Source organism: Hibiscus syriacus, unplaced genomic scaffold (genome assembly GCF_006381635.1).
Source record: "Hibiscus syriacus cultivar Baekdansim isolate YM2019G1 unplaced genomic scaffold, ASM638163v2 tig00110819_pilon, whole genome shotgun sequence".
Classification (NCBI taxonomy): Eukaryota; Viridiplantae; Streptophyta; class Magnoliopsida; order Malvales; family Malvaceae; genus Hibiscus; species Hibiscus syriacus.
The window spans coordinates 2,009,119-2,036,524 of NW_024062875.1; the positions used below are offsets into that span (position 1 = coordinate 2,009,119).

A 27,406-nucleotide genomic window follows, 5' to 3' on the forward strand; every position below is an offset into this window, starting at 1 on the left:
AAAACCGGTAACAAAATGATAAAACCGGTAAATTTAAAAGTGTCGATACGTTATATAAGGATCGACACTTTGTGAATTTAAAAGAGAAGCAGTTATAGCGCCTATAATGTGTCGATACTTTAAAAAAATATATTGATCCACAACGATATAACAGGTAAAAATATGATAAAACCGGTAACAAAATGATAAAACCGGTAAAATGATACCGGATATATTGAAAGTGTCGATACTTTCGTAAGTACGTGTAATAAATTATGGACACTTTCAAAGAAATAGGTAATTATCCTTTCGAAAGTATCGACACCTGACATAAAAGTATCGACACTTTTGTATTTGTATCGATTAAATATAAATAACCGATGATAAAAGGCCATAGCTAAATATCCTCTGAAAAAAGATAGAACGGACGAGTTTTTGAAATCGAAGAGTAATTGTTGCTGCATTTCAGAAGGCGTTTCTAAAGCGAAGTTTGTTTGTTTGTTGCTGCAGTCGAATCGAAAAGTATGTTGTCGAAACCCTAATTTTTTATTATTACAGTAATCGCGATAGGGTTTTTTATGTGTTGTTTGGGGTTTTGGAGTAAGGAAGCATTTGGGACCGATTGCAGGTAGAAATAGATATTCAAGGAAAATATAAATGTCGATACTTTTATTAAATATTATAGGTAGAAAATGATATTATAGGTTGTATAAATGTGCCGACACATTTTGGTGTGGCCATTCAAATTCTTTTGAAGAAAACCGTTTTACCACAAGAGTAGTTATCTATATTTGTATATTGAAAAGTGTATGTAACAAAATAATTTGATTTGCGTAAACTGATATATGAAGGAAAAATGGAGTCAATGGGTTGGAAAATTGTTGGTGGAGCAGATGACTTTGAAATTGAGGCCGAGACTCGAAAGCAACCAAAGGGTGGATATGTACTTCTAGTAAGTATCAATGTCTTTTTGTTATTATTGTTGAAATGGTAATTGGATTAAAGTATCGATAAACTTTAAATTGATTACAAATTTTAAATGTTAACAGTATGGCCGAATGCAAAAGGATGAAGGGAGATGGCACACAGAGCGGTTCGGTATGTAAAATGAAATTGACATTGAGTAGTATTAGTATTTAGTGTTAATGTATTGATTAGAAACGTTTATGTTTAATATTAGGTGAAAAAAGATGTGAGGTCCAAATGGAATTCAATGAGTGATGCTGAAAAGGAACCTTACATCACACAATCAAGGAATGATAGTAAAGAATACAAAGAACGGAGGAAAGCACATGAAAATAAGGTATTCATTAAACTTGTAAATACGTTGATACAAAATATATAAGAACTATAACATTATATATTGTTAAAAAATGTAGGAAGTGTCGACAAGATGCAGCATTAAAAGGGTGAATTTATTAATTAAACACCTTAAGGAGAAGGGTCAGTTGAATGTGCTGGGAGAAATAGGTTTTGGATCGTTGATCGGAGTAAGGGATCGACCTATTCGGAGGGAATTGTGTCGATCCTTGATGGCACAATTTGACGTCAGTCAATGTATGGCTAAGTATGGTGATTATTCATTCCCTCTGGGGGTATCGACTGCTGCAGCCGTATTGGGGGTACAAAACAAAGGCAAAAGTGTTATAGAAGTCTGTAGGAGTAAGAACTGGAAAGCACTTGCCTCTAAATATGGTTTGAATCATAAGGTGACATATACTGAAGTTGAAGAGGATATCAAAAGTGGATCTTACTTGGGGGATGAGCTGAAGGCCCGAGTTCTATTGTACCTTGTCGGGATATTTCTTTGTCCAACGGGTGATACGTCAACGAACAAGGAATATATGAAGCTCATTTGCGATGAAGGCTTGAAGGGTGAATTCAATTGGGCTGAATATATCCATTCGAGATTGATTGAATCAATAATCACCTTTAAAAAGGGCAGCCAGAGATACCTCAAAGGGTGCATAGCAATCTTAGAGGTAAATGAGTTGAATCACTTTTTTGTGTTTTTATATAAAAATATAAATTTTATTATAAATGCAGGTTGCACTGTTCGATTTTTGGTCGGGCTGTGAGGCAGTGCCGGCTTATGAAAGAACCGGAGTGGCACGCATCCGTGCATGGGGGAAGGAAGAGGTGGTTAGAGTGATGGTGAAGTTGAAGTTGGATAGAGGGAAGAAGCAAGAAATGGTAATAATGTAATTAAATAATATTAAGAATATAATCAATGTCTTAATATTGTAATTTAATTTTTTGAAGGTTATTGGCAAGGATGTAGAGGAGGCAGTGGAGGCAGAGGAGAAGAAAGGAGGGATGGTTGTATTGGGGGATGAAGGTGAGTGGGACGACGGTGAAACAAAACAGAGTAACTTCGACATTTTGATGTCTGAATTGGCTGATATCAAAAAAATCCAATTTGAAATCATGCAAAGACAATCAAGAGTCGAAGAGAAACTTGATCAAGTCGTAGAGAAACTCGAGAGAGTCGAAGATACACTCGAGAGGCATAAGGGGGTAGTGGAAGGAAAATAGATGGAGTGGTGAAAGAAGTAGAGGTGTTGAGGGGTGAAGTGGTGAAAGAAGTTGGGGTGTTAAGGGGTGATATTAAGATGGTGACGGGAGAAAAATTTGAGGGAGTGGTGAAGGAGGTTGTTGATTTGAGGAGTGAACTTACGGGGTGAAGGGGGTGGTTGATAAATACTCGGATGAAGGAGATCAATTGAAGGGTGAAATAAAAGATATGAAGAGCTATGTAGAAAAAAAGTACGATGAACTGAAAAAATATGAAGAAGAAAAGAGGGAGGAGGAAGAAGAAGAGATGGAAGAAATGAGGAGGAAGGAAGTCGATGTCATTTATACACCGGAGAGTGTTATAGCAGCAGTTTTGGATTCGGAATGTCCTGCACCCCAGAAGAAGAAGCAGAAGGTAAGTTTAATAAAAGAATACTTAATTTGATTTTTATTATGTTGTTGTGACAAAAATTTGTATGCAAAATTGTAGGTTGAAAAAGCGGATATTCCAACCGGAATTGATGACATCGAAGCTGCAATTTGTGATTATTTATGGAATAGCGAGTTAGAATCGGGGTAAGTGAAATATATTGTTTTGTGAGTGATATTTAAATATTTCATGACAAGATATTAATCCTAATGATTCATACAGATATTCTGTAATATCAATGGGAAATCAATTCGCTACTGTATACGACGTTGCAACGTTGAAGCCTACGGAATGGGTTGGCGGTGTGGTAAGTAGAAAGTAGAAAATAAATAAAACTTATTGAATATGTTCTGATTGTGTAATTAATTTTGTTAGGTTATCGATTTGCTCGCCTGGACCATATGCTACGATTCTCAAAAGTCACAACCTATATCGACACTTTTTAATATTGTGTCAGTACTTTATGTCCATATTGGAAGAAAAATGTGTTGATACGATTTAAAAAAGTGTCGACATTTTACACATCGGAACCCATAATTATAATGTAATAGATAATTTTTGTAATATAACCGGTATAAATATACCGGTTTTATGAGCGAATAGGTCTACAACCTATATCGACACTTTATAATATTGTGTCGGTACTTTATGTCCAGATTGGAATAAAAATGTGTCGATACCATTTAAAAAAGTGTCGGTAATTTGAAGTAACGCGGTTTTTCTTCCTTCATTCAAAATATTTATATGTACATACAATAGGAGTCATGTTGATACTTACGATATATTATTATATGGAGATCGTTGTCATTCCATTCCGTCTTCGAAAAAATCAATTGATGTAGGCTGTGTGCTTGTACTCAAACTAAGCTTGACTTGAGGACATGTTAGTTTGTTATGCCCCTCACCGTTGCAGTACCCACATCGCCTAATTTTCTTCTCGACCTTGTTCTTCGGCACTTCTTTTCGCTTGCGTTGTTTTCGTTGAGGGTCACGAACATTGTTTACTACAATGCTCTGGTTGACTGAATGATTCAAACCAAACGAGTTTTCTAATTCTTCTATTAGTTTTTTCATCTCATCTCTTGCGGTTTTGAAAGACTCGTCTGTCTTTGATGCAATGTAGCATAACCTACTTGACGTTGAACGTAGAGCAGCGAACCTTGCCATTTGCATCACTTCTGGAGACACATTCAAATCAACATAGCTGGGTGCAGAAGCCTTCGCATCATTAGTCCACCTACTTTGAATCAAAGTCCCGGGCAAATATGTGTAGTCCAATTGCTTCAAAATGTGAAGTTGATGGCGACACGGAAGTCCAACGGTCTCGAATTTTTTGCAGGAGCAGATTAGAGTTTTCGTACGAGAATCAAAACTAATTTCAAATTTCCTATTTTTTTCTGCGTACTTTGACAAAATATAATGTTGACATTCATCTGATAAGGACTTAATCTCTGCCTCAATCCGGTACAATGTCTCCCGTATAAGTTCATCTTGGAACACACGAAAAGATTCGCGGGTAAAAATCGCAGCGGCATGGCTTTCAAGGTCGACCAGTTTTGTGATCTGGAAGGGCTTCGTATGGGAACTTAAGTAATCCGCTTTCAACTCGTTCATACGCATTCTACTAATTCCATCTTCAATTGCACGAACAACATCTAAATATGTCTTCTTGTGTTTCTGTGCAATAGCTAGTGAAGCATTCATAGACTCGCACCTTTGTGTTGAGCGAATATTGGCAAAGAAATGACCGGTTAGATATGCTTGTGCCTATAAGTGTCGTGTATTTCCCTTCTCAATCACCCATGGATGCTTTTGGACGTTGAATTCTGAAACAATCGAACGCCATTGAATATCAAATTCCTTGGTTGTCCACCAGGAAGCCATGCATTTTGAGAATGCTGCTGTAAACTTTGGGTCACCAATGTTAGCTTGTGCATTGCGAGAAAGATGCCAAGAACATAATCTGTGCTTAGCATAAGGGATAACAGATTTGATAGCCCTCTGCATTGCCCTATCCCCATCGGTTACAACAGAAATAGGTGATTTATTCATCATGGCTTCTAAAAATTCTGTAGCACCCACTCGAAAGATTGAGACGTTTCGTCAGCGATTATGGCAGTGGCAAACACAATTGTGTTATGGTGATGATTGACACCAACAATAGGCATAATTGGTCGACCATACAAATTATCTTTGTACGTTGTGTCGAACGCAATTACATCACCGAAGCTTGTGTAATCCGATCTCGATGTAGAATCCGACCAAATAAGATTATACAATGCCCCCGATTCGTCTACCGAGTATGTCATAAAAAACCCGGGATCATCATGTTTCTTATAATCAAAGTAGGCAATAAGCGCATTCACATCCCCATCGACGATTTCCTTTGCTTTACCTCTTTGAAGTGCATTGTAGAGGTCTTTATGTGTAAATCCAACATTATGATAGCCCCCTGCCTGCTGCGTTAAATAGTTCATTACTTGTGACGTGCCAACACCGACCTCTTTCAATGTTGTTGCCTCATCGATATCAGCCTTACTTACAGCTCTATTAGAACGCATAAATGGTGTCATAGCAGATGTGCACAATGCATGATTATGTTTCTGATCAGACTTACTTATAACCCACTGATCATTTGTATTTGTTGCTGTAACTACGATTCTAGCCTTACATCCTGTTCTTGTGACTGGCGTATGAGCACGTTGACGATCAACAGTATTGACTTTTGATACTCGAAACCCTTCTTTGGAACAACAAAATTCTTGTGTCTTCACATTCCCTTCCACGTCAAGCCGTGTTGTTCCCTTACGTGCACTAAACCCATGTTCCCGTGCGAATCCCTTGTAAAAGTGCCAAGCTTGATCACGTGAACAGAAGAGCTGACCAACCAATCTGTCAGATTCATCAACATTATGTACTTCATGGCATTCCTCGGTTGGCTTAACATTGTCTACATCAGTATTATCCATGGCAAAAATTTTGTTGTGCAAGTTCAGTGCTCCAGGAGTTGATGGATATGTAAACAAATGTTCATTTTGAACATGTTTCTGTCGTGCTGCTTTCAATAGGATGTGGCATTGGTAGTGGTAGTTAAAGGGTGGGTACAACATTAAATTCGCAGTACATATTTAGGTATGTACAATAACTACAAGTATATTATCATTAAATTTAGGTATGTACAATAACTACATATTTAGGTATGTTTGTTAACTACATATTTAGGTATATACATCTTTTGAGTGAGTTTTAAGATATTAATTTAGTAATTATAGGCGTCTAATGATTTATTTTTACGTTACGGTATATATTATTATTAAATTAAAAATTCTAAATAATATTTTATAAAATATCAAAACAATCAACTAATTTTTTGTGCAAATGAAATTATTAAATCAATATTGTAGGTGGAAAACATGAAACACTGTTAAAAAATTGAAACATAAATTACATAACTTTTAAAAAAAGTATCGATTTTTTTATAAAAAGTATGGACACTTTCAATATAATAGGTAAACATATGATGTAATAGGTAGCCCTTATATAATGTAATAGGTATCGTTTATAATGTAATAGGAAGTGGTTATATTGTAAAGTGTCTATCCTTTTTATAAAAGTGTCCATACTTTTTTCACTGTGGAAAACATTAATTTAAGGTTATCTTTTGAGTGAGTTTTAAGATATTAATTTAGTAATTATAGGCGTATAATGATTTATTTTTTACGTTACGATATATTATTATTAAATTAAAAATTCTAAATATTATTTATAAAATATCAAAACAATCAAATAATTTTTTGTGCAAATGAAATTATTAAATCAAATAATTCAAATTGAAAATTAAACAACAAATCAATTAAACATTGTTGTGGGTACATTAATTGAACATTGTTATGGGTACATTATTTGGAAAAATAATGTTCCGGACTTTGTTAGAAATAACTCTTTTTCATTGGATTAATTTCGTTGAGATGGGTTATGTATAACAAAACAATCTATCTCGCATGTGAGTACTTTATTCCAACCATGTGACAAGTGTGACAACTCCATCAACTCACAACTCAGCTTTGAACTCAATCAATATTGTCTTTTAGCTTGATGGTTCATAAAGCATGTTACTTGAACAGTATGAATCAATTATGCAATTTTCATGTTCAATTTAACACTGCATTTCAAATTCATTTCATATGTAATTGGAGTTTGAATTTAAATTTCAATTTGAGTTTGAATTTCAATATATATTTCGGCTCCACTATAAATACTAGCTCAAGCCAATATGCATGTTATCATTGATTATTCCTAATTCCCATTGTTTTTTTTCCAACGTATAAACGCGAGGGAAATCCCGACCATTTTATTTTTTGGTCAACTTTAAAGCGTCAGAAACGTTTCGGGCGTATGATCTGGGTGGTATACAAGAAATGTAACAAATAGCAACTAAAATCATAAGTTGAGTACCACCCAAATCATAAGTCTGAAATACTTCCGATGCTCATCAAAATCCAAAGCTCATATGGTGCCAAGCAAAAGGAAATCAAAATCCAAATCTCATATGATGCCAAGCAAAAGGAAATCAAAATCTACAACTTGAGTTTGAACATTGATATGATATGTTCAGTTGTTATCATGTTGGGATTTTCTCGTTTTTGATTGCTTGGATAGTTGTTCTCTTGCTTCTTCAAGTGTTCTTAAGGTTATCCTTTGAGTGAGTTTTAAGATATTAATTTAGTAATTATAGGCGTCTAATGATTTATTTCTTACGTTACGATATATATTATTAAATTAAAAATTCTAAATATTATTTATAAAATATAAAAACAATCAAATAATTTTTTGTGCAAATGAAATTATTAAATTAATATTGTAGGTGGAAAACATGAAACACTGTTAAAAAAATTGAAACATAAATTACATAACTTTTAAAAAAAGTATCGATCCTTTTTATAAAAAGTATGGACACTTTCAATATAATAGGTAAACATATGATGTAATAGGTAGCCCTTATATAATGTAATAGGTATCGTTTATATAATGTAATAGGTAGTGGTTATATTGTAAAGTGTCTATCCTTTTTATAAAAGTGTCCATACTTTTTTCACTGTGGAAAACATTAATTTAAGGTTATCTTTTGAGTGAGTTTTAAAATATTAATTTAGTAATTATAGGCGTCTAATGATTTATTTTTTACGTTACGATATATATTATTATTAAATTAAAAATTCTAAATATTATTTTATAAAATATCAAAACAATCAAATAATTTTTTGTGCAAATGAAATTATTAAATTAATATTGTAGGTGGAAAACATGAAACACTGTTAAAGTATCGATCCTTTTTATAAAAAGTATGGACACTTTTAATATAATATAATGTAATAGGTAAATTTACAATGCTATCGGTATAAATATACCGGTTTACTTATAAAATAGGTAAATATAAGCGCTACCTATTACATTATATAAGCGCTACCTAGTATGTTATTGTACTTTATAATATTTTCGGTTAAATAATATAACATAACCGGTCTAAATTTTAACCGGTCACTTATTTAACCGGTCACGCCGTATATTAGCCGTTTTTTAGGCGCCGCACCGCATAACTACCCCTCCCCGTAGTTTTAGAGAGTCAAGTCAGAGATGGTTAGCCCCTTGCTTGCACAGCATGGCCATCTTTTCTGAGTCGTTGGATTCTCTATACAAAAATGATGGTGGCTTAGCTAAGCTTCAGAGCTGTCTCCTTTATAAACTAATAAAAACAAACTTTTTTAATCCTGAAAAAATGGGGTTTTCAATGGAAAATCCGTAATCGTAGTACTTGGATAATTGAAAGGACAAATGGTAAACCATTTTCAAGGTAAAGTATCAAGTAAGGGTAGACTTTTGTATTTTCATGGTATGGATTAACTCCCAAGGAAACTTTCTGTTCTGATCCATCCCCATTCACTATTTGTTTGCTTTATCATTTCAAGGAATTGACTTCACTTGCTCGGAAAGTTGGACGCTTTTTTAATGTGACAGAAGTTGAAAGATTTTGCCTTTTGGTGCTCCCCATTGTTATGATGGTCCTGAGTTTGAAAACAGCACTAGGTGCGGACAAAATACCTTAATTTGCTGCAAATGATACTTATTAGTATGAAGATTCTAGAGCCAATGACTCAGTGCTGATGAAACTTTGAAAGGATGCTTCTGGTTGGATTCCATACCTCCTATTAAAAACTAGATTTGGTTGCCTTTTTTGCTGTTCTTTCCTTAAATAAACCTTAATTTTGTTGCATTATTGATCTTCTTTCCTTGAATAATTTTTTTTGGCTGGTTATGACGATGTTTGGATTTGATCTTATCTAACGTCAATCATGTGGTTTTCATCATTGTACAATTTGTTATTTTGTATATTTAAGAACAATTGATGACTAGTGGTTTTCGTTTATGCTATTTTAATTAAAATATAATGTTACAATTAGATTCTAATATTTATTAAAATATTAGGCTGCGGCTGTTTTGGATGTAGTGAAGGAGGTACTTCGTATCCGACTAGGGGGAAAGGCCTTTGATAGCACTGATCTTGTTAATGTGAGATTATGTGCTGGTTGGGGTATTTTGTAGATAGTTGATTATTTGATTGGGTTTTTTTCTTGTTGCAATTTGTTGGCTGGTTGATGTTTATATTGCTTGTAATCGACTCTGTAGCAGTCATGGCTGGGTAATATACAAACTTATCCAAAAATAATATTTATTAAAATAATTATTTTAATTTCTATTTTAGTCCATAATATTTTATTTTAGAGGAAAAACCTTTATTATTTGGTCTTTGTTTTTTTAGAGTGTTTTAACTATTAATATTTCATTTTAGGATTAAAACCCCTATTTTAAAATGTTAATCATTCATTAATTAACTATTTATATGGAAAAAATATTTTTACCTTAAAATAGAATGTTAAAGTCAAAATATTCTAGAAAAGTTAAAATTAATCAAGACCGTCCAACTTGATGACTTTTTTAATCAGGACCACAACATCTAGGGACTCGAGTAATAGCATGTTTTCAAAATTGGGTTCTGGTGAAACACAGGAGCCTTACCTGTGAATCAATCAGATTACTTTGACCTCTTGATCTTACGTGGGACCCCTTTCAAACAACTGTCTACAACATCCTTATCACTTCCGTGGATCCACTTCTTTTTAATTTAATTTTTTAATTAAACAATAGCATTTTTAAATTCTTATCGTTTAGAATCTGTCAGTTTAAAATTACATTATTTGAAATTTAAATTAATTTTAATTTCAGATTAAATAATATTCAAAGGTTTGGTTTTGTGCGTTGAAGCAAAACATCGATAGATATATTCGGCGCCCAATGTATCATAGTGGCAAATTTCTATGTATTAAATTAATTTTAAAAAACATGTGGAGCATGGTTTAGGGTTGAATAATGGAGGGAATTAAGTTTAATGGATGTGGATTAGTAAATATGGGCGGTGAGGTGACATAATCTGTCGACTCGAGAACAAACAAACGAGATTGACGCTTTGACGTGCCACAGGAGTTGGCGAACACAGAGTTAATGTCAATAATAATAAACAAACCATTTTCATTTGATTTGGAGGCATATTTATCAACTTTACAAGTTCATGTGACTGAAAAAATAATTATTAAATTTTCAAATTTATAGATAAATTTAATGAAACAATTTTAAAAAACAAAATTCAGGATTAATTTTTGTTCATGTGTTTTCTAATGTTTGAATTTGTTAAAGAATATCTTATAATGATTATTGTATTACTACTTTAAAACTAACTTTGAAAAAGCATGTATTTAGAAATGTTAGATCACCAACTATTAGCTATAGGGGAAAGGTTTTACAACTACTTAATTTCTAAAAGCTATGTATAATGTTTGTCAAATTGTGCTTGTAATCCTTGTTTTATATTCATTTCAGAATCTAGTTCATTCACTTTAATATCATATAATATGATTCTCATATTAATATTGATTGTTCCCCATCTTAAACGTTTGGTCTTGAGAGTTTTATCCACCATAACCTAAAAGCTTTGTTTCATTCTTAAACAGACTTTACAAATGAAAATTGCATTAAATTAATCTCAGTTATAATTAGTTTATTTCATTTTATCCAAAAATGTCGAATTTTGATTAATGTTACCTTACTTGATTTCACTTCACCAGAAAATGAATTGCCGACTGATGGCCCATTTAAATTTTAATAAAGCACTTTTTAATCAATAAATAATAATTAATATGAATATATATGCATTTTATAATTAAATTTAAATAAACTACCTGTTCATTAACAAATAATAAACCCAAGTGGCCCAATTCAAAATAAAGAAAATGTTTAAACCTGAAACCTAACTAGGCCAATCGGACCAGATATGCTCTTAGATAAGTGAGCTAATGTAGTAATGGGAATTCAAAAAAAAGATCACATTAATGTTTATAAAGGACCATTTAAATTTACCTGAATATACTCATGATTGACATAATAAATTTTTTTTTGATCTCATGAAAAATAGAAAATATTACATTGTATGTAATTTTTACTGTACTCCATTCATTAATATATGTTATTTGATTGTATTCGTTTATGTGATTATTGATGGATCTAATTAAGGTTGATATGACGAAAACTACTTTAATTTTATATAAATATATTTTATTGTATTTGCATATATGATTATTGATGGATCTAGTTAAGGCTGATACGACCAAAACTACTTTAATTTTATATAAATATAATTGATAGACAAGATTGTTATAAAATATCAATTATATAATAGTAAATTTTGAACTTATAAGGCTATATATATATATATATGTTTTTGGGAAACATAGATTACCAAATTGGAAAAATGTTGGATCTGAATCTGGTGATTGCGTGGGTTAAAAAATTTACTAGGAATGGGTGATGGGGTTCCAATTGCCTAGTAGTTCGACTAAGTTAGGACAGCCAAATTCGAGGCCGAAATATGATCAGACACTAAGAAAGAGCAGAAAACAAATGAACCATAAAAAGACAAATCCACTGAAAGTCCAACACGAGCATTCATGTCTCAAACCAACGAAAACAATGTCAAATTTGGTCTGATATGAGGTTCTGTGGAAGGGGCCACAACTACAAAATTAAAAAGTTTTCCCCAGAATTTTGTTTATGCTTTTAAGCTATGATTCCAGGCTGTGAACTTCAATTCTTTTTCACAGTTGCGGACTTGATGATATCCACAAACTCGGGCTGATGGAGGAAAAGAAAAACACAAAAAGTAGAAGTTAAGCATAGCACTGCACAACTTGAAGAAAATACATCAAATAAATGAATCAACAATGGCACAAGCAAAGCAAGAAAGAAAGTTACTAACTTTCAGAGAAGCCCCACCAACCAAAAAGCCATCCACATCTGCCTGTCCGGCCAGCTCCTGGCAGTTTGCTCCATTTACGGAACCTACATTAATTCCCAATGGATGCAAAATCAGATTGCGGGGTTGAACCCAATAATTGAAAGTTAATGGAGAACCAAGCGAAGTTTTAAACTTCTTTTTAATGGTATACTGAAATAGTAAAATGAAACATGAATGGTTAAGAACTATTTACAGGTTAGGATGGAGCATAGAGTTTCCAGATTTTTAAAGTTATAACACGTTTACATGCTCACATAGGCTATGCTAAATTTCCTTAAAACCGCTTGAATAAGATCAATACTTTATTACAATAAACAAAAAATCAATACTTCAGGCAATAAAGAAAAATACCTCCATATATAATTCTAGTTGATGCAGCAACATCAGCGCCAACATTTTCATTAAGCCATTTCCTCAATTCGCAATGAACCTGGAGCACACAATCACACATCAATATGTAACATAAAATAGGGTATGATTTCTCACAGGAAGGAACTACAAAGCAATGGATTAGATGCAAACAAAAGCTTGATAGATTGCCCTCAAAGGCTAAAACGGTAACATGTGCATAAAACTCAAACTCACTTCCTGAGCCTGAGCAGGGGTTGCAACCTTCCCAGTACCAATGGCCCAAACAGGTTCATATGCCAAAACAACATTATCCCAATTTGTAACTTTATCTGCAAATGAACAACAGTTAAATATATATATATATATATATATATAAATGAAAAAGTGTCATGCACCGTGTTGTTAAATTAATACCCATAGAGACCACAATCATAAACTGTAACCAAGGAGCTATTAGACCTATGGTACCATGTCTTAGAAAAAAATAATTGCTTTGATTTTTATATTCCAAAAACAAGTACCGGCAATTGCTTTGGTTTGTGCAGCAACTACAGCCATGGTAGAGCCTGATTCTCGCTGTTCGAGAGTCTCTCCAATGCAAGCAATCACTTTCAAGCCTTGAGAAAGCCCATACGCTACCTTATCTCCAACAAACTGCAGAGACAAACATTCAAAATAGACCCAAGGGGCATGAAATAATACTAAGAATCAATACTAATAACTATTTCATTCATTCGAGAGACAATAAACAAAGCACGAAATTCACTAGGTAAGTTATGAAATAACCTGAACCTAATCATATTACTTACCTCGTTGGACTCATTCAAGAGAGCCCTTCTCTCAGAGTGACCAATAATAACCCATGGAATCCCCAAATTAACAAGCATCTCCGCACTGCTCAAAGAGAACATGAAGTTAAACAATAAAACACAAACGATATAAGAAACTAGAGCCTACTAAACAACAATGTTACATATAACCTTCCATAAAAGATGATCTATAAAGCAGATGATAACAGATAAAAGCATATACCTAATTTCTCCTGTGAAAGCACCGCCTTTGCGGACCCAGCAGTTCTGAGCAGCGATATGAAAATCAGACCGCAACAGACTCTTGACAAGGGTAAGGAACACAAATGGAGGGCTCACAACAACCTCTGCCACATTCAAATTAAATTTTAAATATTCCAATAGTTATCAAAATGGAATAAATTTTGGACCTAAAAAAGGAAAACGAACACTAACCCACAACATCATGGGAAGGAACCTCAGCTTCATTCAGTGTAGTAACAATCTTCTTAACCTCCTCAGTTGTCCCATTCTAAAACAAAATCATTGCCCCTTTCAAAGTAAATATAATTTATACATATAAAACACCGAATAATCAAAACAGACCTACGAATCCGATCTCAAAACCTAAGAGAGTTAATTTAAATTACCGATCAAGTACGCTTTAGTACAAAGATAAAACGAGATGTAACGACGTTTTTCAATGTCGAATATTAAAACAAAACATTGTTTCACGCGATGCTGAAGTAAATATGAGATCTAAAACAATAGATCAAAAAACTTTGAATTAGAAATTAAAATCTATTATAAAACAGAGGAGAAGAATAAACATACGCATTTCCAGTTGCCGCCGACGAAGAATTTCCGAGCCATGAAGTTGTGTGTTTTGGTGTTTTTTTTTTTAACGATGAAAACGAGAATTAAGAGAGAAACAAGAAACTCAAAGCTGAAAAAGCTCACTATAATATAAGAGTGGACGAAATCATCTGTGGGCTGTGGCCCATGTTTCCTTATAGTACGAAGCGAATCTGTGGGTGAACTGCAGAGAACACTATACTTTAATTACTAAAATACCATTGTATATTTTTAAAAAATTTAACCTTATTTTAACGGTTAATTATAAATTCCGTCACCTAACTTTATTATTACTCTTATTTTCGTCATTATATTTTAAACTAATTTAATTTAACCATTAAACTTTAGAGATTACATTGTTTACTTCGTCGTTATTTTTCTAAAAATATTACTTGGTTGTTAGGAAATAAATTTTTAATTATGTACATTACAAGCAAGAAGAAAATAAATTAAATATTAAAAAAAAACTCGAAATGACTGTGCAACAACAACTAGAGACCATTTAGTACCCTCATTAAACATCGATAATCAAAAGTTATATTCTAACTTATAAAGACCAGTTAGAGTTCCAAACCAATTGGCTCACCACATTGCATATAAAAGCTCATCTTATCATGTAAACCGAAGGCCTCTTGATAAACCTCAAACTAACATAATGGATGAGTCAAATAAATATTTAACAATAATCAAAAGAACGATTATAAAGATAATTCAAACGAATTGCACAAAATATGACAGCATAAATCATAATAGAGCTTTGTCATTCGATCTCAAACACAAGGTTAGTGATGATCGTAAGATGGATGCCAACAAACACAAGATTAGTGATGATCATAAGATGGATGCCTTCTCACCAGAGCTTTGTCATTCAATCTCAAACACAAATTTCAAATTTTATTGCTTTTTTTTTTATTCATTTTATACTCTTAACACTAATCCTGAACACCCAAATCAAACCAACAACTTAAACAACAAATGAAAATAATTTTCTTAATTCATTTCATATTCCGCCATAATACATGGTCTTTGGTTCTAGAGATTAGATTATATACGGATACTGTACGTTCAACAGCTCAGTCCCGTTAAATACCCAACCTTTAAATAGTATTGCTTCTGGTTTTGGGTTTGAGTTCATTTATCATCGCTTTAACCAACGAATCCAAATCCTTGTCTGAGCTTCCACCTTTAACTGCATTCAGGGCTGCTTCACTCAACATCTTCACTCGAGCCCTTTCTACTCTGCTACCACCTATCGACTCAACCAGCACTCGAGCCAACGTGCTGGACTCCGGTTTGATTTGACACGACTCACCCACTCGTATTCCCACCCCCAGTTGATCAACTAATAACTTTGTATTCGTAAACTGGTCCGCTCCCATCGGCCATGTCAACATAACAACCTCGGCGGTGATCCCTTCCAATGTCGAATTCCACCCACAGTAGGGCTGTACAAAGCTGACCCGACCTGCAAAATTGACTGAAACCGACTTGAGTCAAAATTGTTTTTGAGGTGCGCTGTAGCGATCCGAAACCGACTCAAGTTGGAATTGGTGTTGACCTGAACCTAAATTAGACCTGAAAATTGTGGATCCGAACCCGACCTAAGAACGACCTGAACCCGAATTGGACCTGGAAATTGTGGATCCAAACCCGACCTAAGAACGACCTGAACCGAAAATATGATACCCGAACCCGAACTGCATTCGAATGATATGAACCCGAACCCGAGATTGACCTGGTAAATAACTGATATTACCCGATCTGTTTTCAACCTGACCTGTTATGAATCTGACCTGTTTTTAACCTAATCTGTTTTTAACCTAACCTATAAATGATCTGACTTGTTAATTATCTGATCTAATATTTACTTGATTTTATATATTTCCATTGACGAAATTATAAGATTTTAATAAAATTATGAGTTTTTTTAGCTTATGATGTAATTAAAAAATTAATATGATTACTTTTTAAATGTTATAATAAAATATTTATTATGATAATTAAATTAATAAATAGACCTATTATATAAAATTATTTAATAAAATTATTTAAATGTAAATTAGATAAAACATGATTAATAATGCAAAGGAAAATTAATATAGTTTAATTTATATAAATTATATAGTTTAATTTATATAAAAAATAATATTAATAATGAAAGTATTTATTATGTAATATATATTAATGTTTTACATTATTAATATAAATAATTTAGGCAATAAATTGATAATTAATTTGATAATTAATGAATATTAGTATTGATTAATTCTCTAAATATAAATATAAATATAAATTATAACATAAATAACATTTAAATGATAATGATAATTTAAATAACATTTAATATAAAATTTGAATAACATTTGAGTCAATTCAAGTTGAATACAACAAAATGAAGAAAAAAATTAAGCTATCAGATATTATAACAAAAAATGTTATAAGGCTAAAAGCCTAACTTTGCTATCAGAAATTTCTTCATCGAGCTTTTATATCGAAATAGCTGCCAACATTGTTAAATTACGGGCAACTTTTAAAGCTACCAACATAATTTAACATGAGTAGCTATTTCGAAAAAAATGACAGTTTCAACAATCTATTTAAGTCAGACTAACAAAATAAAATACAAGGCAACAACAGGCAGCAGGAAGCAGCAAGAAGAATTTCTGCATTAAACAAACATTTAATCAGCGGTAAAGCCAAAGGGAATACGACGGCCAACAGTGCTAAACATTTCTGACTTTACCAAACCCTTACATAATCAAACATTCAACATTGTTTATTAAAATAAAATTAATATCAAACAAAATCAGAATGTGTTACTTTGGACAGAAAAATCCTACAAAAAAATAAAAGCATCAATAAAAATTTGTTTAAGTTAATGTTAAACATAATAAATACAATAAGTAATAAATAAGTAAAAGTTACCTGTAAACGGAAGAAATAAGACTGAATCGTAAATTCCAATGGTTTCACTTAACGTTAACACCCTAAAAATTAAAATTAAAATAATCAATAAACAATTTGAAACATTAAGATTAAAATAAAAAATAAAGCAATTATATCATACCTTTACATAGCAGAGTCATTAACCACAGTAAGATAGTCTTCATCCTTATCCTCCGACTCAAAACCATACAACCAATTACGGGTTGTAACAAAAACCTCAACATATATTGCTAAGAGTGAAGCTCTTAATTTGTTCAAAATTCGACCCCCATACTAAAGGACGATTCAGATGCAACTGAAGTAATTGGAATAGCCAATATATCTCGCCATGCGAGAAAGTACAGGATATGAAACACGTTGATTTTTCCAATACTCCAAAATATCAAAGTCCGATTCTCCAGTACCATGGACAATGGGCAAACTGATGTACGAGTCAACATCAGATCGTCTACTCCTTGAAGCAGCTAAATTGGCATCAAAATTCTGAAAAACAAAAAACAAGAAATTAGTAAATAAAAACATGAAAAAATAAGTTAAAATTCAACTAGAAAATATATTAACTAACCTGAAATAAATTTGATTTTCTAAATGCTCGAGGCCGATTGAAACTTGAGCCACTTCTGTCCAAGGATATGCTACTTTGGACAGAAGAAAAAGAAACACAAGGTGCATTTTTTTGAATAAAATACATATAACTCAAGAAACTCATCATAAATAAGACTTACCCTCCGTTGAACCTTATCCTCAACATAAAGAACATTGTACAACTCCTTAAGAAGTTGTAATTTATATCGAGGATCAAGTAAAACAGCAAAAGACAGAATCATAGAGTGATCAGACCAATATTTCTCATAAAGTTCAAGCATTGGTCCTGTCATTGCAGAAATACCTTCACAAGGATCATTATGAGCATCACACAATAATTTCTCAATTGCAACAACGTTAGCCAAATACAAGTTAGAAGTGGGATACTTAGAACCAGATAACAGAGTAGTAATTTCATAAAAAGGCTCAAGAAAATCACAAATTGTTTGAATTGTTTCCCATTCATAATCAGTAATGATATCCAACTCATTTTCCCTATTAACAAACAAGTTAATTCCTAATCTAGCCTCAAGTGCCCTATGAATCATCAAGTAAGCCGAATTCCAACGAGTAGGAACATCCAATACTAACTTACCAGATATAGGAACATCCAATACTAACTTACCAGATAAAGAAGAATCACAGTATTTAACAACTAATTCAAAGGCACAAAGTCGAGAGTCGGAAGAATCAATAAACTTAACAATATGACGTAATTTATTAACAGAATAATCAATTACCTTCAAACCTTTTTGAACTATCAAGTTCAAAATGTGGGCAGCACACCTTATATGCAAATACTTACCATTGTAGGGAAAAGGAGAAATGACATTCAAATCATCTTTCAGTCTCTTAACCATTATATCATTTACAGAAGCATTATAAAGTGTGATGGTAAATGTTTTTTTATCAAGACCCCATTCATATATCATCTTTTTCACAGACTTAAAGATAGACACAACATCATGAGGAGGAGGAAAAAGATGAAAATTAAGTATTTTAGACTGAAGTTTCCAGTTATTATCAACATAATGAGCAGTAAGGGCAAAATAAGAACATGGAGTGCAGGCAGACCAAGCATCACATGTAAAACAAACACGACCTAAGATAGAATGCATTGTATCAAGCAGTAATTTTTTATGTTTTTCATGCTCCAACATGCAATACTTAGTAACAATATACCTAGATATATCCTTAACAGAAGAATTAAGGTAATGATGTAAATCCCTAAGTTTGGCATGATCGATCAACTATATTATATGCATAACCATGACACAAAATAGCCTCAGCAAATATTCACAATATTTGTTTTGATCAAAAGAAGCTACACTATCTGGATTTTCAGCAAGAAAATCATTATATGCTTGGCATTTCTCAGTATTCCTTCTAGGGTTAGATGTACCAATATAAGAATCAGTTTTATACCTTTTCAATTTGCAATACTTACACTCGGCATAAACAGAACCATCATCAGATTTGGTGAATGTGTAGTGGTCCCAAACAGCAGAGGTTCTTCTCCCAAAATTGAATGAATCAGTGGACTTCCTCTTATAGGATTTATTTAAATCAACTGCTTCGGATAGTACATCATTTATATCCCCTTGCAAAAAAAAAATTAGAGTTAGCAACCAACCTTATAAAAGTAATCCGAATGAACAACCAACAGTAGCTACAAATTAAACAATTTATTTAAATTGTAAATAAAGGCAGCTAATAACCTTATAAAAACAATCTGAATGAACAACCAACAACACTAACAAATCAATAGTAACTACAAATTAAACAGTTTATTTAAACTGTAAATAAAGGCAGCTAACAACCTTATAAAAGCAATCTGAATGAACAACCAACAACACAAACAAAGACTATAGAGGAAACAAATCAACAGTAGTTACAAATTAAACATTTTATTTACCTCTTTCAGAATGCCATTCATTCTGATTTGTTGGGTTTTCTCCTACAAAATAAATGAAAAATATATTATAAACAATATTAAAATCAAAAACAAAATAATAAAATACTAAACATATCTAGACCATTCAACTCGTAAGAAAAGTTGTCCATGAAACCCTTGAAAAAAAAGTATTCGAATATCAACATCGACAGCAAGTGAAGATGCTTGATTAGGGTTTTTAGGTTTGGGTTTGGATTTGGGTTTTGGGTTTGGGTTCGGTTTGGTTCGTGTTTGGGTTCGGGTTTAGGTTTGAGTACAGGTTGAGGTTCAGGTTCTAGTTTAGGTTTTGAGTTTAAGTTAGGGTTGGTTACAAAATATAAATAGGTTTGGGTTTGATCGAAGAAAACAAAATGATTTAAGGGTTTAGGTGTTTGTAAGGATCAACGAGAGGTTTGATCTAAAAAACATGAAGTGGTATGTGTTTTGGTGTTTGTGAAGATCAATGGATGGTTTTTGTGAAGAACAAATATGAATTGGGATGAACAAGGGAGAAAAGTTTGCGTGTTTGATCGAAAAAAAAGAAATCGTATGGGTTTTGGTGTTTATGAAGATCAAATGAGGGTTTTGGTATGAACAATGATGTAATTTCGAGTGTTTGATCCAAAAAAATATTTTTTTTTTGGATTTGGTGTTTTTGAAGATCAAAAAAAGGTTTTTTCAAAGAAAAATGAAGAACACATATGAACTTATAGAGAGAAAACAAAGAATTTGAGAGAAACGAAGAGTTAGAGAGAGAGAGAACAAAATGAGAGAATGAATAGGAAATTGAAAATGAGAAAAAAAAACAAAAATTTTGACCTTATATAGCAATCCGTTCGGGTCATGTTAAGGATTCACGTGTTTTTTAATTTCCTTTCGTATTTTAGCATTATCCCCTCTTTTTGATTTTATTCAATTTAGTCCAACATTAATAATTCAATTTAATCATTATATTTTAAATTATTTCAATTTCATCCCTATATAGTTTTTATTAATTAACTATTTATAATTAATATTATAATAATTATATATTATAATTAATATTAATATTAACTTATATTAATATAATATAGTTTATAATTTGTAATTAATATTAATATAAAATATAGTCTATAACATTAATATTAATATAAACTATAGGTTATAAATTATATAGTATAGTTTATAAACTATAGTTAATATAATTAATATTAATATAATATAGTTTATAAACCATATACTATATTAATATAAATTATAGTTAAGATAATTAACATTAATGTAAACTATATAGTACATTAATATAAACTATAGTTTATAAAATATAAACTATAGTTTATAAATTATATACTATAGGTTATAAAGTATAAACTATATAGTACACTAATATAAACTATTGATTATAAACTATAGGTTACATATATAGTTTATATAACATATAAATAGATTGTATATATACATATCCTATAAGTTATATATATACATAGTTTATATATATTGTATATAGTTTAAACATACATGTACTATAAGTTACATATATAGTTTACATGTATACATATACTATAGGTTACATATATTAACTATTGTTTATGTATTTTGTTTAGGGTTTAGGTTTTTTATAAACTATATACTTTATTAATTTATATAGTTTATGCATATTGTTTCTATAAACTATATAAGTAATTTACTTTATATGGTTTATATATATATATACTATACATAGTTTATACATACATGTACTATAAGTTACATATATAGTTTACATGTATACATATACTATAAGTTACATATATTAACTATTGTTTATAGACTATAGGTTAATGTTACATATATAATTTATATAAATTATTGTTTATATAAACTATATATGAATTATCAAATGTGTCTATACATATATAGTTTATAAAATTTAGGATTTAGGGTTTATGTTTTAAGATTTAGGGTTTTTATAAACTATATAATTTATTACTTTATATAGTTTATGCATAGTATATATATATATATATATATATATATATATATATATATATTACTTATATTAGTTATACATACACACACACACATATATATATATACTATATTAATATAAATTATAATATATAAACTATATATTTTATATAATTTATACATATATAGTTTATATACATACATATATATATATATATATATATATATATATTAATATAAATAATATTTTATAAATTATATACTTTTTATAATTTATACATATATAATTTATATACATAGTTCACATAAACATAATTCATATATATAGCTTATAATAATAATTATATAGTTTATAATATAAATATAGTTTATATACAAACTTATATTATATATATATATATATATTCAATTTTTTAAATGAATGTAATTTACTATATTTTCATTATTTCTTCACATTTTGTATTTATTTTGATTTAATCCTTTTGTTTTTTAATTTATTTCAATTTTAAGTCTTTCACTTTTATATGTATTCAATTTAGTCCTTAAATTTATATTTACATCTTCATTTGGCCCATTGGTAGTTGTTATTTATTTATATTTTTGTAACTGACCCATAATTTTTTAAATATGTTTAATTTAGTCCTTTTATATATTAATTTAAACCTCATATTTTAAATTTATTTTGATTTAGTCCCTTACCTATGTGTGTTGTTTAATTTATATTTTAAGATTTTATTTGTAATTTTACATTTCTTCAATTTTGTCATTAAATTTATATTTTTTACAAAATTGATCCATGAATATTTATTTTTCTCTTAATTTACTCGAAATCATATACAATTACAACTTGCAATTCAACAATTACAAAAAATGACAACATAATTAAAACAAAAATAAAAACGACCCGACCTGAACTCAATCTGTATCCGATAAACATCCGACCTGAATTTTATCTGTCAATGATGTGACCTGATTTGAACGAGATCCGACTGAAGTCCATCTGAACCTGAATTAACCTGGTCTTTATCTGCTTCGTACCTGAACTGGCATCGATCCGAACTGGCATCGATCCGAACTGGAATCGATCCGAACTGAAAATGACCTGACCTGAACCCGATCTGGATCTGATGTCAAATCAACGTGAAAATAACTCGAACTGATTTGACTTGTACCGACTTGATCCGAATCAAACCATCAAATTGATCTGAGTTAACATTAGAGGTGCACAAAAAATCCGAATATCCGATTTTGTATAAAAAATATCCGAAACCGGATTTGGGAAAAACCGGGTTTTTTTAAACCGGATCGGATATTTTAAAACCGGATAGTATAACCGGTTTGAGAAAAAATTAGATGACCGAATTTTTTACCGGATTAAAAACCGGTTTGAAAAAAACCGGATAAAAAATTAGTTTTTTATCCGAAAAAAATCCGGTATGGGGTTTAAAAAAATTGGATGACCGAATTTTTTACCGGATTAAAACCCTATTTTTTTAAAAAACCGTTTTTTTTCAAACCGAAACCGGTTACATCATCCGGCCCTCTAAACCGGTTATGATCCGAACCGGTTTTTTTATAAACCGATTTTTTGGCTTAGTGAAAAAACTGGATCGGTTTTTATCCGATCCGGATCGGATTTAAATCCGGCAATGTGCATCTCTAGTTAACATATACCCGATTTTACCTGATCTGTCAAGATCCGATTGAATCCTGTCCAATTACCTGATTTTAGAGCGCTACCCACAGTGCGTCAAAAACGCTCCAACGGCTCGGTGTTGGAGAATCGCCACTTGCGGTGCCCACCCTTTAATCAGAATCCCTTTCCCCGCAACACGATCCTCGAATCCCTCCGGAATCAAGCCATATTCCCTGACGCAACAAACGAAGTGGACCCCGCTTTCCTCTAGCCCCGTCACCAACTCATCTGTTTGCTTAGGTGTCAGCACCTGGTGACTCCCAAAGCACACGTAGATGACGGAATTCTCTTCGCGTGAGTCCAGCCACGCCATCAGCTCATTAAACGGAACCGTACTGGAACCACCGCGATTCGTTGCGTCCAAGCCATCGTCTTCCAATGGCATCATCATCACGGGTTCTACCGCCCAAACCCGTTTGTGACCCATGATTTCTTTCTTCAAGTGGTCGATGTAGATGCTCTCAGAATTCTCCAACATGTGTTGAAAACAATTCCCCAACTCTCAAGATTCTCCAACATGTTTCTTATAAAAAATTCCATCACTGGATCGCCATCTTTGTAGTTTCTGAAAGTAGGGGATATTTGATAGACAGGGAATTCAGGAGAATTAGGGAGCCTCGGAAACGACAACGTCTGGTTTAAGTCCTGAGGATCAATCCTCTGTGTGTCTGAACAAAACTAAATGTCGAACGCGAAACTGAAGGAACTGGAGGGTGAGAGGATGATCCGTGGCACGCCTAACTCGGAAGCGAGACTCTGAGTCCAACCAAGGGAGAAATCGGAAAAAATAGAAACGGGAGCAGAAGTTAAGGACTGAAACCATTGGCGGAGAGCAGGATAGTGAAGCTCACGCAAGCGGCGTAGTCTATCAATGAAAAGGGGTGTTTTCAACGGGTCTGGGTCGGGGAGAACGAGGTGGCGCAGAGAAGAGGAAGCATGGCGGGTCCGGAGGGTTCGAGGAGATGCAGATTGTTGGTTGTAACAAATATAGTCATAGCTAGACCGCGTTTGAGTAACCGGTGAGTAAGGTCGAGGAAATGGATGACATGGCCGGAGGATGGGAACGGATAGATAAGAATATGTTGGCCGCCGGTGGACATTTTAGACTTTTTGTTGAAAAAACTCCTTCGGATTTCAAAGCTTGAGAAATAGTGGCATGGTTTTATGTAACTACTCACAGCAGGTAAACGAAATTATTCATTGATTACGTCGTTAAATACACAGCCTACTCCATTCTGATTATCAAACTATTATACAAGTGGGTAAGCTTTCAAAGCATTCCATTGTTTGTCCATTTCAATAAGATCGTTAAATACACAGCCTACAACTAAGAATTGGGCTTTTATCGCTGCATGTTTTATTTGCACCAAAGAGAACCAACATGTTTTCATAAATCCAGAAGAAAAAAAGTATCAAGGTATTTCACCATATCAACTATCATGGTGATGAACCATCTTGCATAAATAAAATCTGTTAAATTTCTTATCAGAAAATCAACATTAACAAGTCCTATGATTAACAACAATTGTCAACCCCGGCAACATATCGTGTTTCATCTGAGGAAGACCCCAATTTGTCCCGAAAAGAAAATCCCATGTGATAAAGCAGAAGCATTTTAAGCCCCACTCAAGCTTGTTTATTAGCTTCTAATCTTGTGTTGCAGACTGGGAGTTGAGCTCAGCAAACCTCAGTCCTACACGCATGGAGTGCTTCAAGAACTTCTCAGCACATCGTGCGACACAGGTCTCCTCTTGCTTCTGCAGAGTCTTGCGGGTGAAGTTGTCCACGCAGTCATTGAAGCATCTCTCCACAAGTGAATTGTACATCCTCAAACTGTACATCAAATATAGAAAAAGGCTCTTTAAGCAGTACATATAGAAAACTGTACATGGAAATATGGTCGTTGCACAAAACCTCCCAACTCCAGCAAACAGCCTCACCCTCTTTTTGTCTTCTCCAAGGCTATGTAAAAGAGGCATTTGCCTTTGGGTAGTAATTCCAATAAGTCTACACAAATAACAATGCCCTAACCATCAATTATCCCCAAAATCCCAGGTAGGCATTATAAACAGAAAAATCCATTGTGGCATTATAAGCACCACCAGGAAAAGCAACAGAAATAAAATTCGGGATAAATATTAAAACTACACATGAACTTTGGTCAAATATGCGATGTGATACATGAGTTTTGATTTTATGCAGTTCTATGCATGAAACTTTGATTTTGGTTCAGTTGTACACATAAAATTTTGGTTTTGATTCGATTGTAGACATTTTAAAAAAAATAAACACTCCATTTTCATGATTAATAAAATAATTATTTGTGTATATAATATCCAAACCTAAAATGAAAGACAATTTATAAACAGAAAATACTTTCATTCAATGAAAGCAAATGCAGACAAAACACTAGCTAAAACATCACTAAAAAGAGAATCATAATCCATATTGTAGAAATGTAATTCCCAAAACGTCCGGAGGCAACATAAAAAGGCTGCACTGGTTTTAAGGAGAATATATCTTCAGCTTCTCATCATACACAGAGCCACAAAACCCTGCATTTTCTACAATTCGAGAAGCTGACGATACCAAACATAATAATTAAAAGAACCCCAAGAATTGTATACCCCGAGCAAGCTTAACCCGTTTTCTAAAACTTCATTACTCATCAAAATCCAGGAATCGAATCGGGAAGTGAACAAGCAAATTTGGTGAGAGCAAAATGGGAAAATGTAAGGGCGGAAAAAAGAGTGTTAAACACCTGTCACGAAGCTGAAGATGGTCGATCATGGCGGACATTCGGTTCTTATCTTCTTCAGGGAGACCCTCGAGCCCTGCTAACATGTTCTTGTCCATACTGGATCCCGCCTCTTCGGATGTATTTTCTTGTCAGGAGTTTGCTTAGAGTATATAAGTTTGGCTTTAAAGAGAGGGCTTTAGCTTCTCTTCTTTTAAGAGAAAAACCCTAGGAATCCTGATCTTAAACGGCGTCGCTGAAGTCCTCAATGGGACTTTGACTCTTCTTTTTTTCTTTTTCATCTTTAATGGGAATTTGAATAATAGGTTCCCCCTGAATATAAATAAAAGGAAGACTAATTCTTAAAATAATTTTGAAATCACATTAATAATTTTGTTTGTGTTCTAACCGTTTTTTGGGTGGGCCTGAAATTAGACTTCGACTTAAAAAAACATTAGAGCTGCCCTTGATCATTTTAAATTATATAGTCGATGACTTGTGTGTAATTACAAGTTTCTTAAATTATTTTCGCAGACCTCCCAATTTTTAAGAGTAATTTAATCCAGTCACCTATTGTAGAGTTACCCTTAAATTTTGAATTTATTCAATTTAATTATTATTTATATTTTGTGAATTAACCCTCTAATTTTATTTTTTCTCTTACAATTCATTTTTTAGCATTAATTTCAGTCCATAAATTCCAATTTAATTCAATTTGATCATTTAATTTTTATCTATTTACGTATTTGTTTATTTTTTGGTTTTTGTATTTTTCTTAAATTTTGTTCTATTTTTTACTTTCAAAATTTAACTTTTTATTTATTTTTTTAATTTTCATACTTTCTCAAATTTATTTATCTTTATTTATTTATTTATCTTTATTTATTTATTTTCTCAATTTTAAAAAAATAGTTTTTTATTTTTTATTTTTTTATTTTTTCTCTTTTTTATATTTATATATTTCGCAATTTAATATTTCTTTCGACTAGTTAGGGACAACTTTAATCAATCAAATGTAAGTAATTTGAATCGAGTTTTTAAATTTTAATTTTCTCAATTAAGACAATCGATAAATTCAAACGGTACCGAAAAGACAGTTCAAGGGGAAAACTATATATTATATGTTTTCAATAACCGTTTTAAAAACAATACATTATACGTTTTTTGAAAATATTTTTAAAAACTATACTATATTATTATATATAAAAAAACTCCGGACGAAAATGAATGTCTACAGTTTGGAGAATGAAATTTATTGTAGTT

The 27,406-nt window shown here is 32.1% G+C and overlaps 3 protein-coding genes across 3 annotated transcripts; all 3 read right to left on the bottom strand.

The window, feature by feature from the left end:
* Positions 1-11,957: 11,957 nt before the first annotated feature.
* Positions 11,958-14,456, bottom strand: LOC120142233 (triosephosphate isomerase, cytosolic-like). The gene is made up of 9 exons (XM_039156981.1): positions 14,300-14,456; positions 13,922-13,997; positions 13,710-13,833; positions 13,487-13,571; positions 13,199-13,331; positions 12,912-13,006; positions 12,678-12,756; positions 12,288-12,370; positions 11,958-12,163 (listed from the first exon to the last, which is right to left on the bottom strand). The coding sequence occupies exons 1-9, from the start codon at positions 14,336-14,338 to the stop codon at positions 12,116-12,118; spliced, it is 762 nt and encodes a 253-aa protein (XP_039012912.1). The 5' UTR covers positions 14,339-14,456; the 3' UTR covers positions 11,958-12,115.
* Positions 14,457-15,417: 961 nt separating this feature from the next.
* Positions 15,418-23,971, bottom strand: LOC120142130 (flavonol 3-O-glucosyltransferase UGT89B1-like). Its single transcript, XM_039156874.1, has 2 exons — positions 23,458-23,971; positions 15,418-15,761 (listed from the first exon to the last, which is right to left on the bottom strand). The coding sequence occupies exons 1-2, from the start codon at positions 23,882-23,884 to the stop codon at positions 15,418-15,420; spliced, it is 771 nt and encodes a 256-aa protein (XP_039012805.1). The 5' UTR covers positions 23,885-23,971.
* An 896-nt stretch (positions 23,972-24,867) lies between these two features.
* LOC120141995 (mitochondrial import inner membrane translocase subunit TIM9-like) lies at positions 24,868-26,330 on the bottom strand. The gene is made up of 2 exons (XM_039156759.1): positions 26,168-26,330; positions 24,868-25,239 (listed from the first exon to the last, which is right to left on the bottom strand). The coding sequence occupies exons 1-2, from the start codon at positions 26,260-26,262 to the stop codon at positions 25,053-25,055; spliced, it is 282 nt and encodes a 93-aa protein (XP_039012690.1). The 5' UTR covers positions 26,263-26,330; the 3' UTR covers positions 24,868-25,052.
* Positions 26,331-27,406: the final 1,076 nt, after the last annotated feature.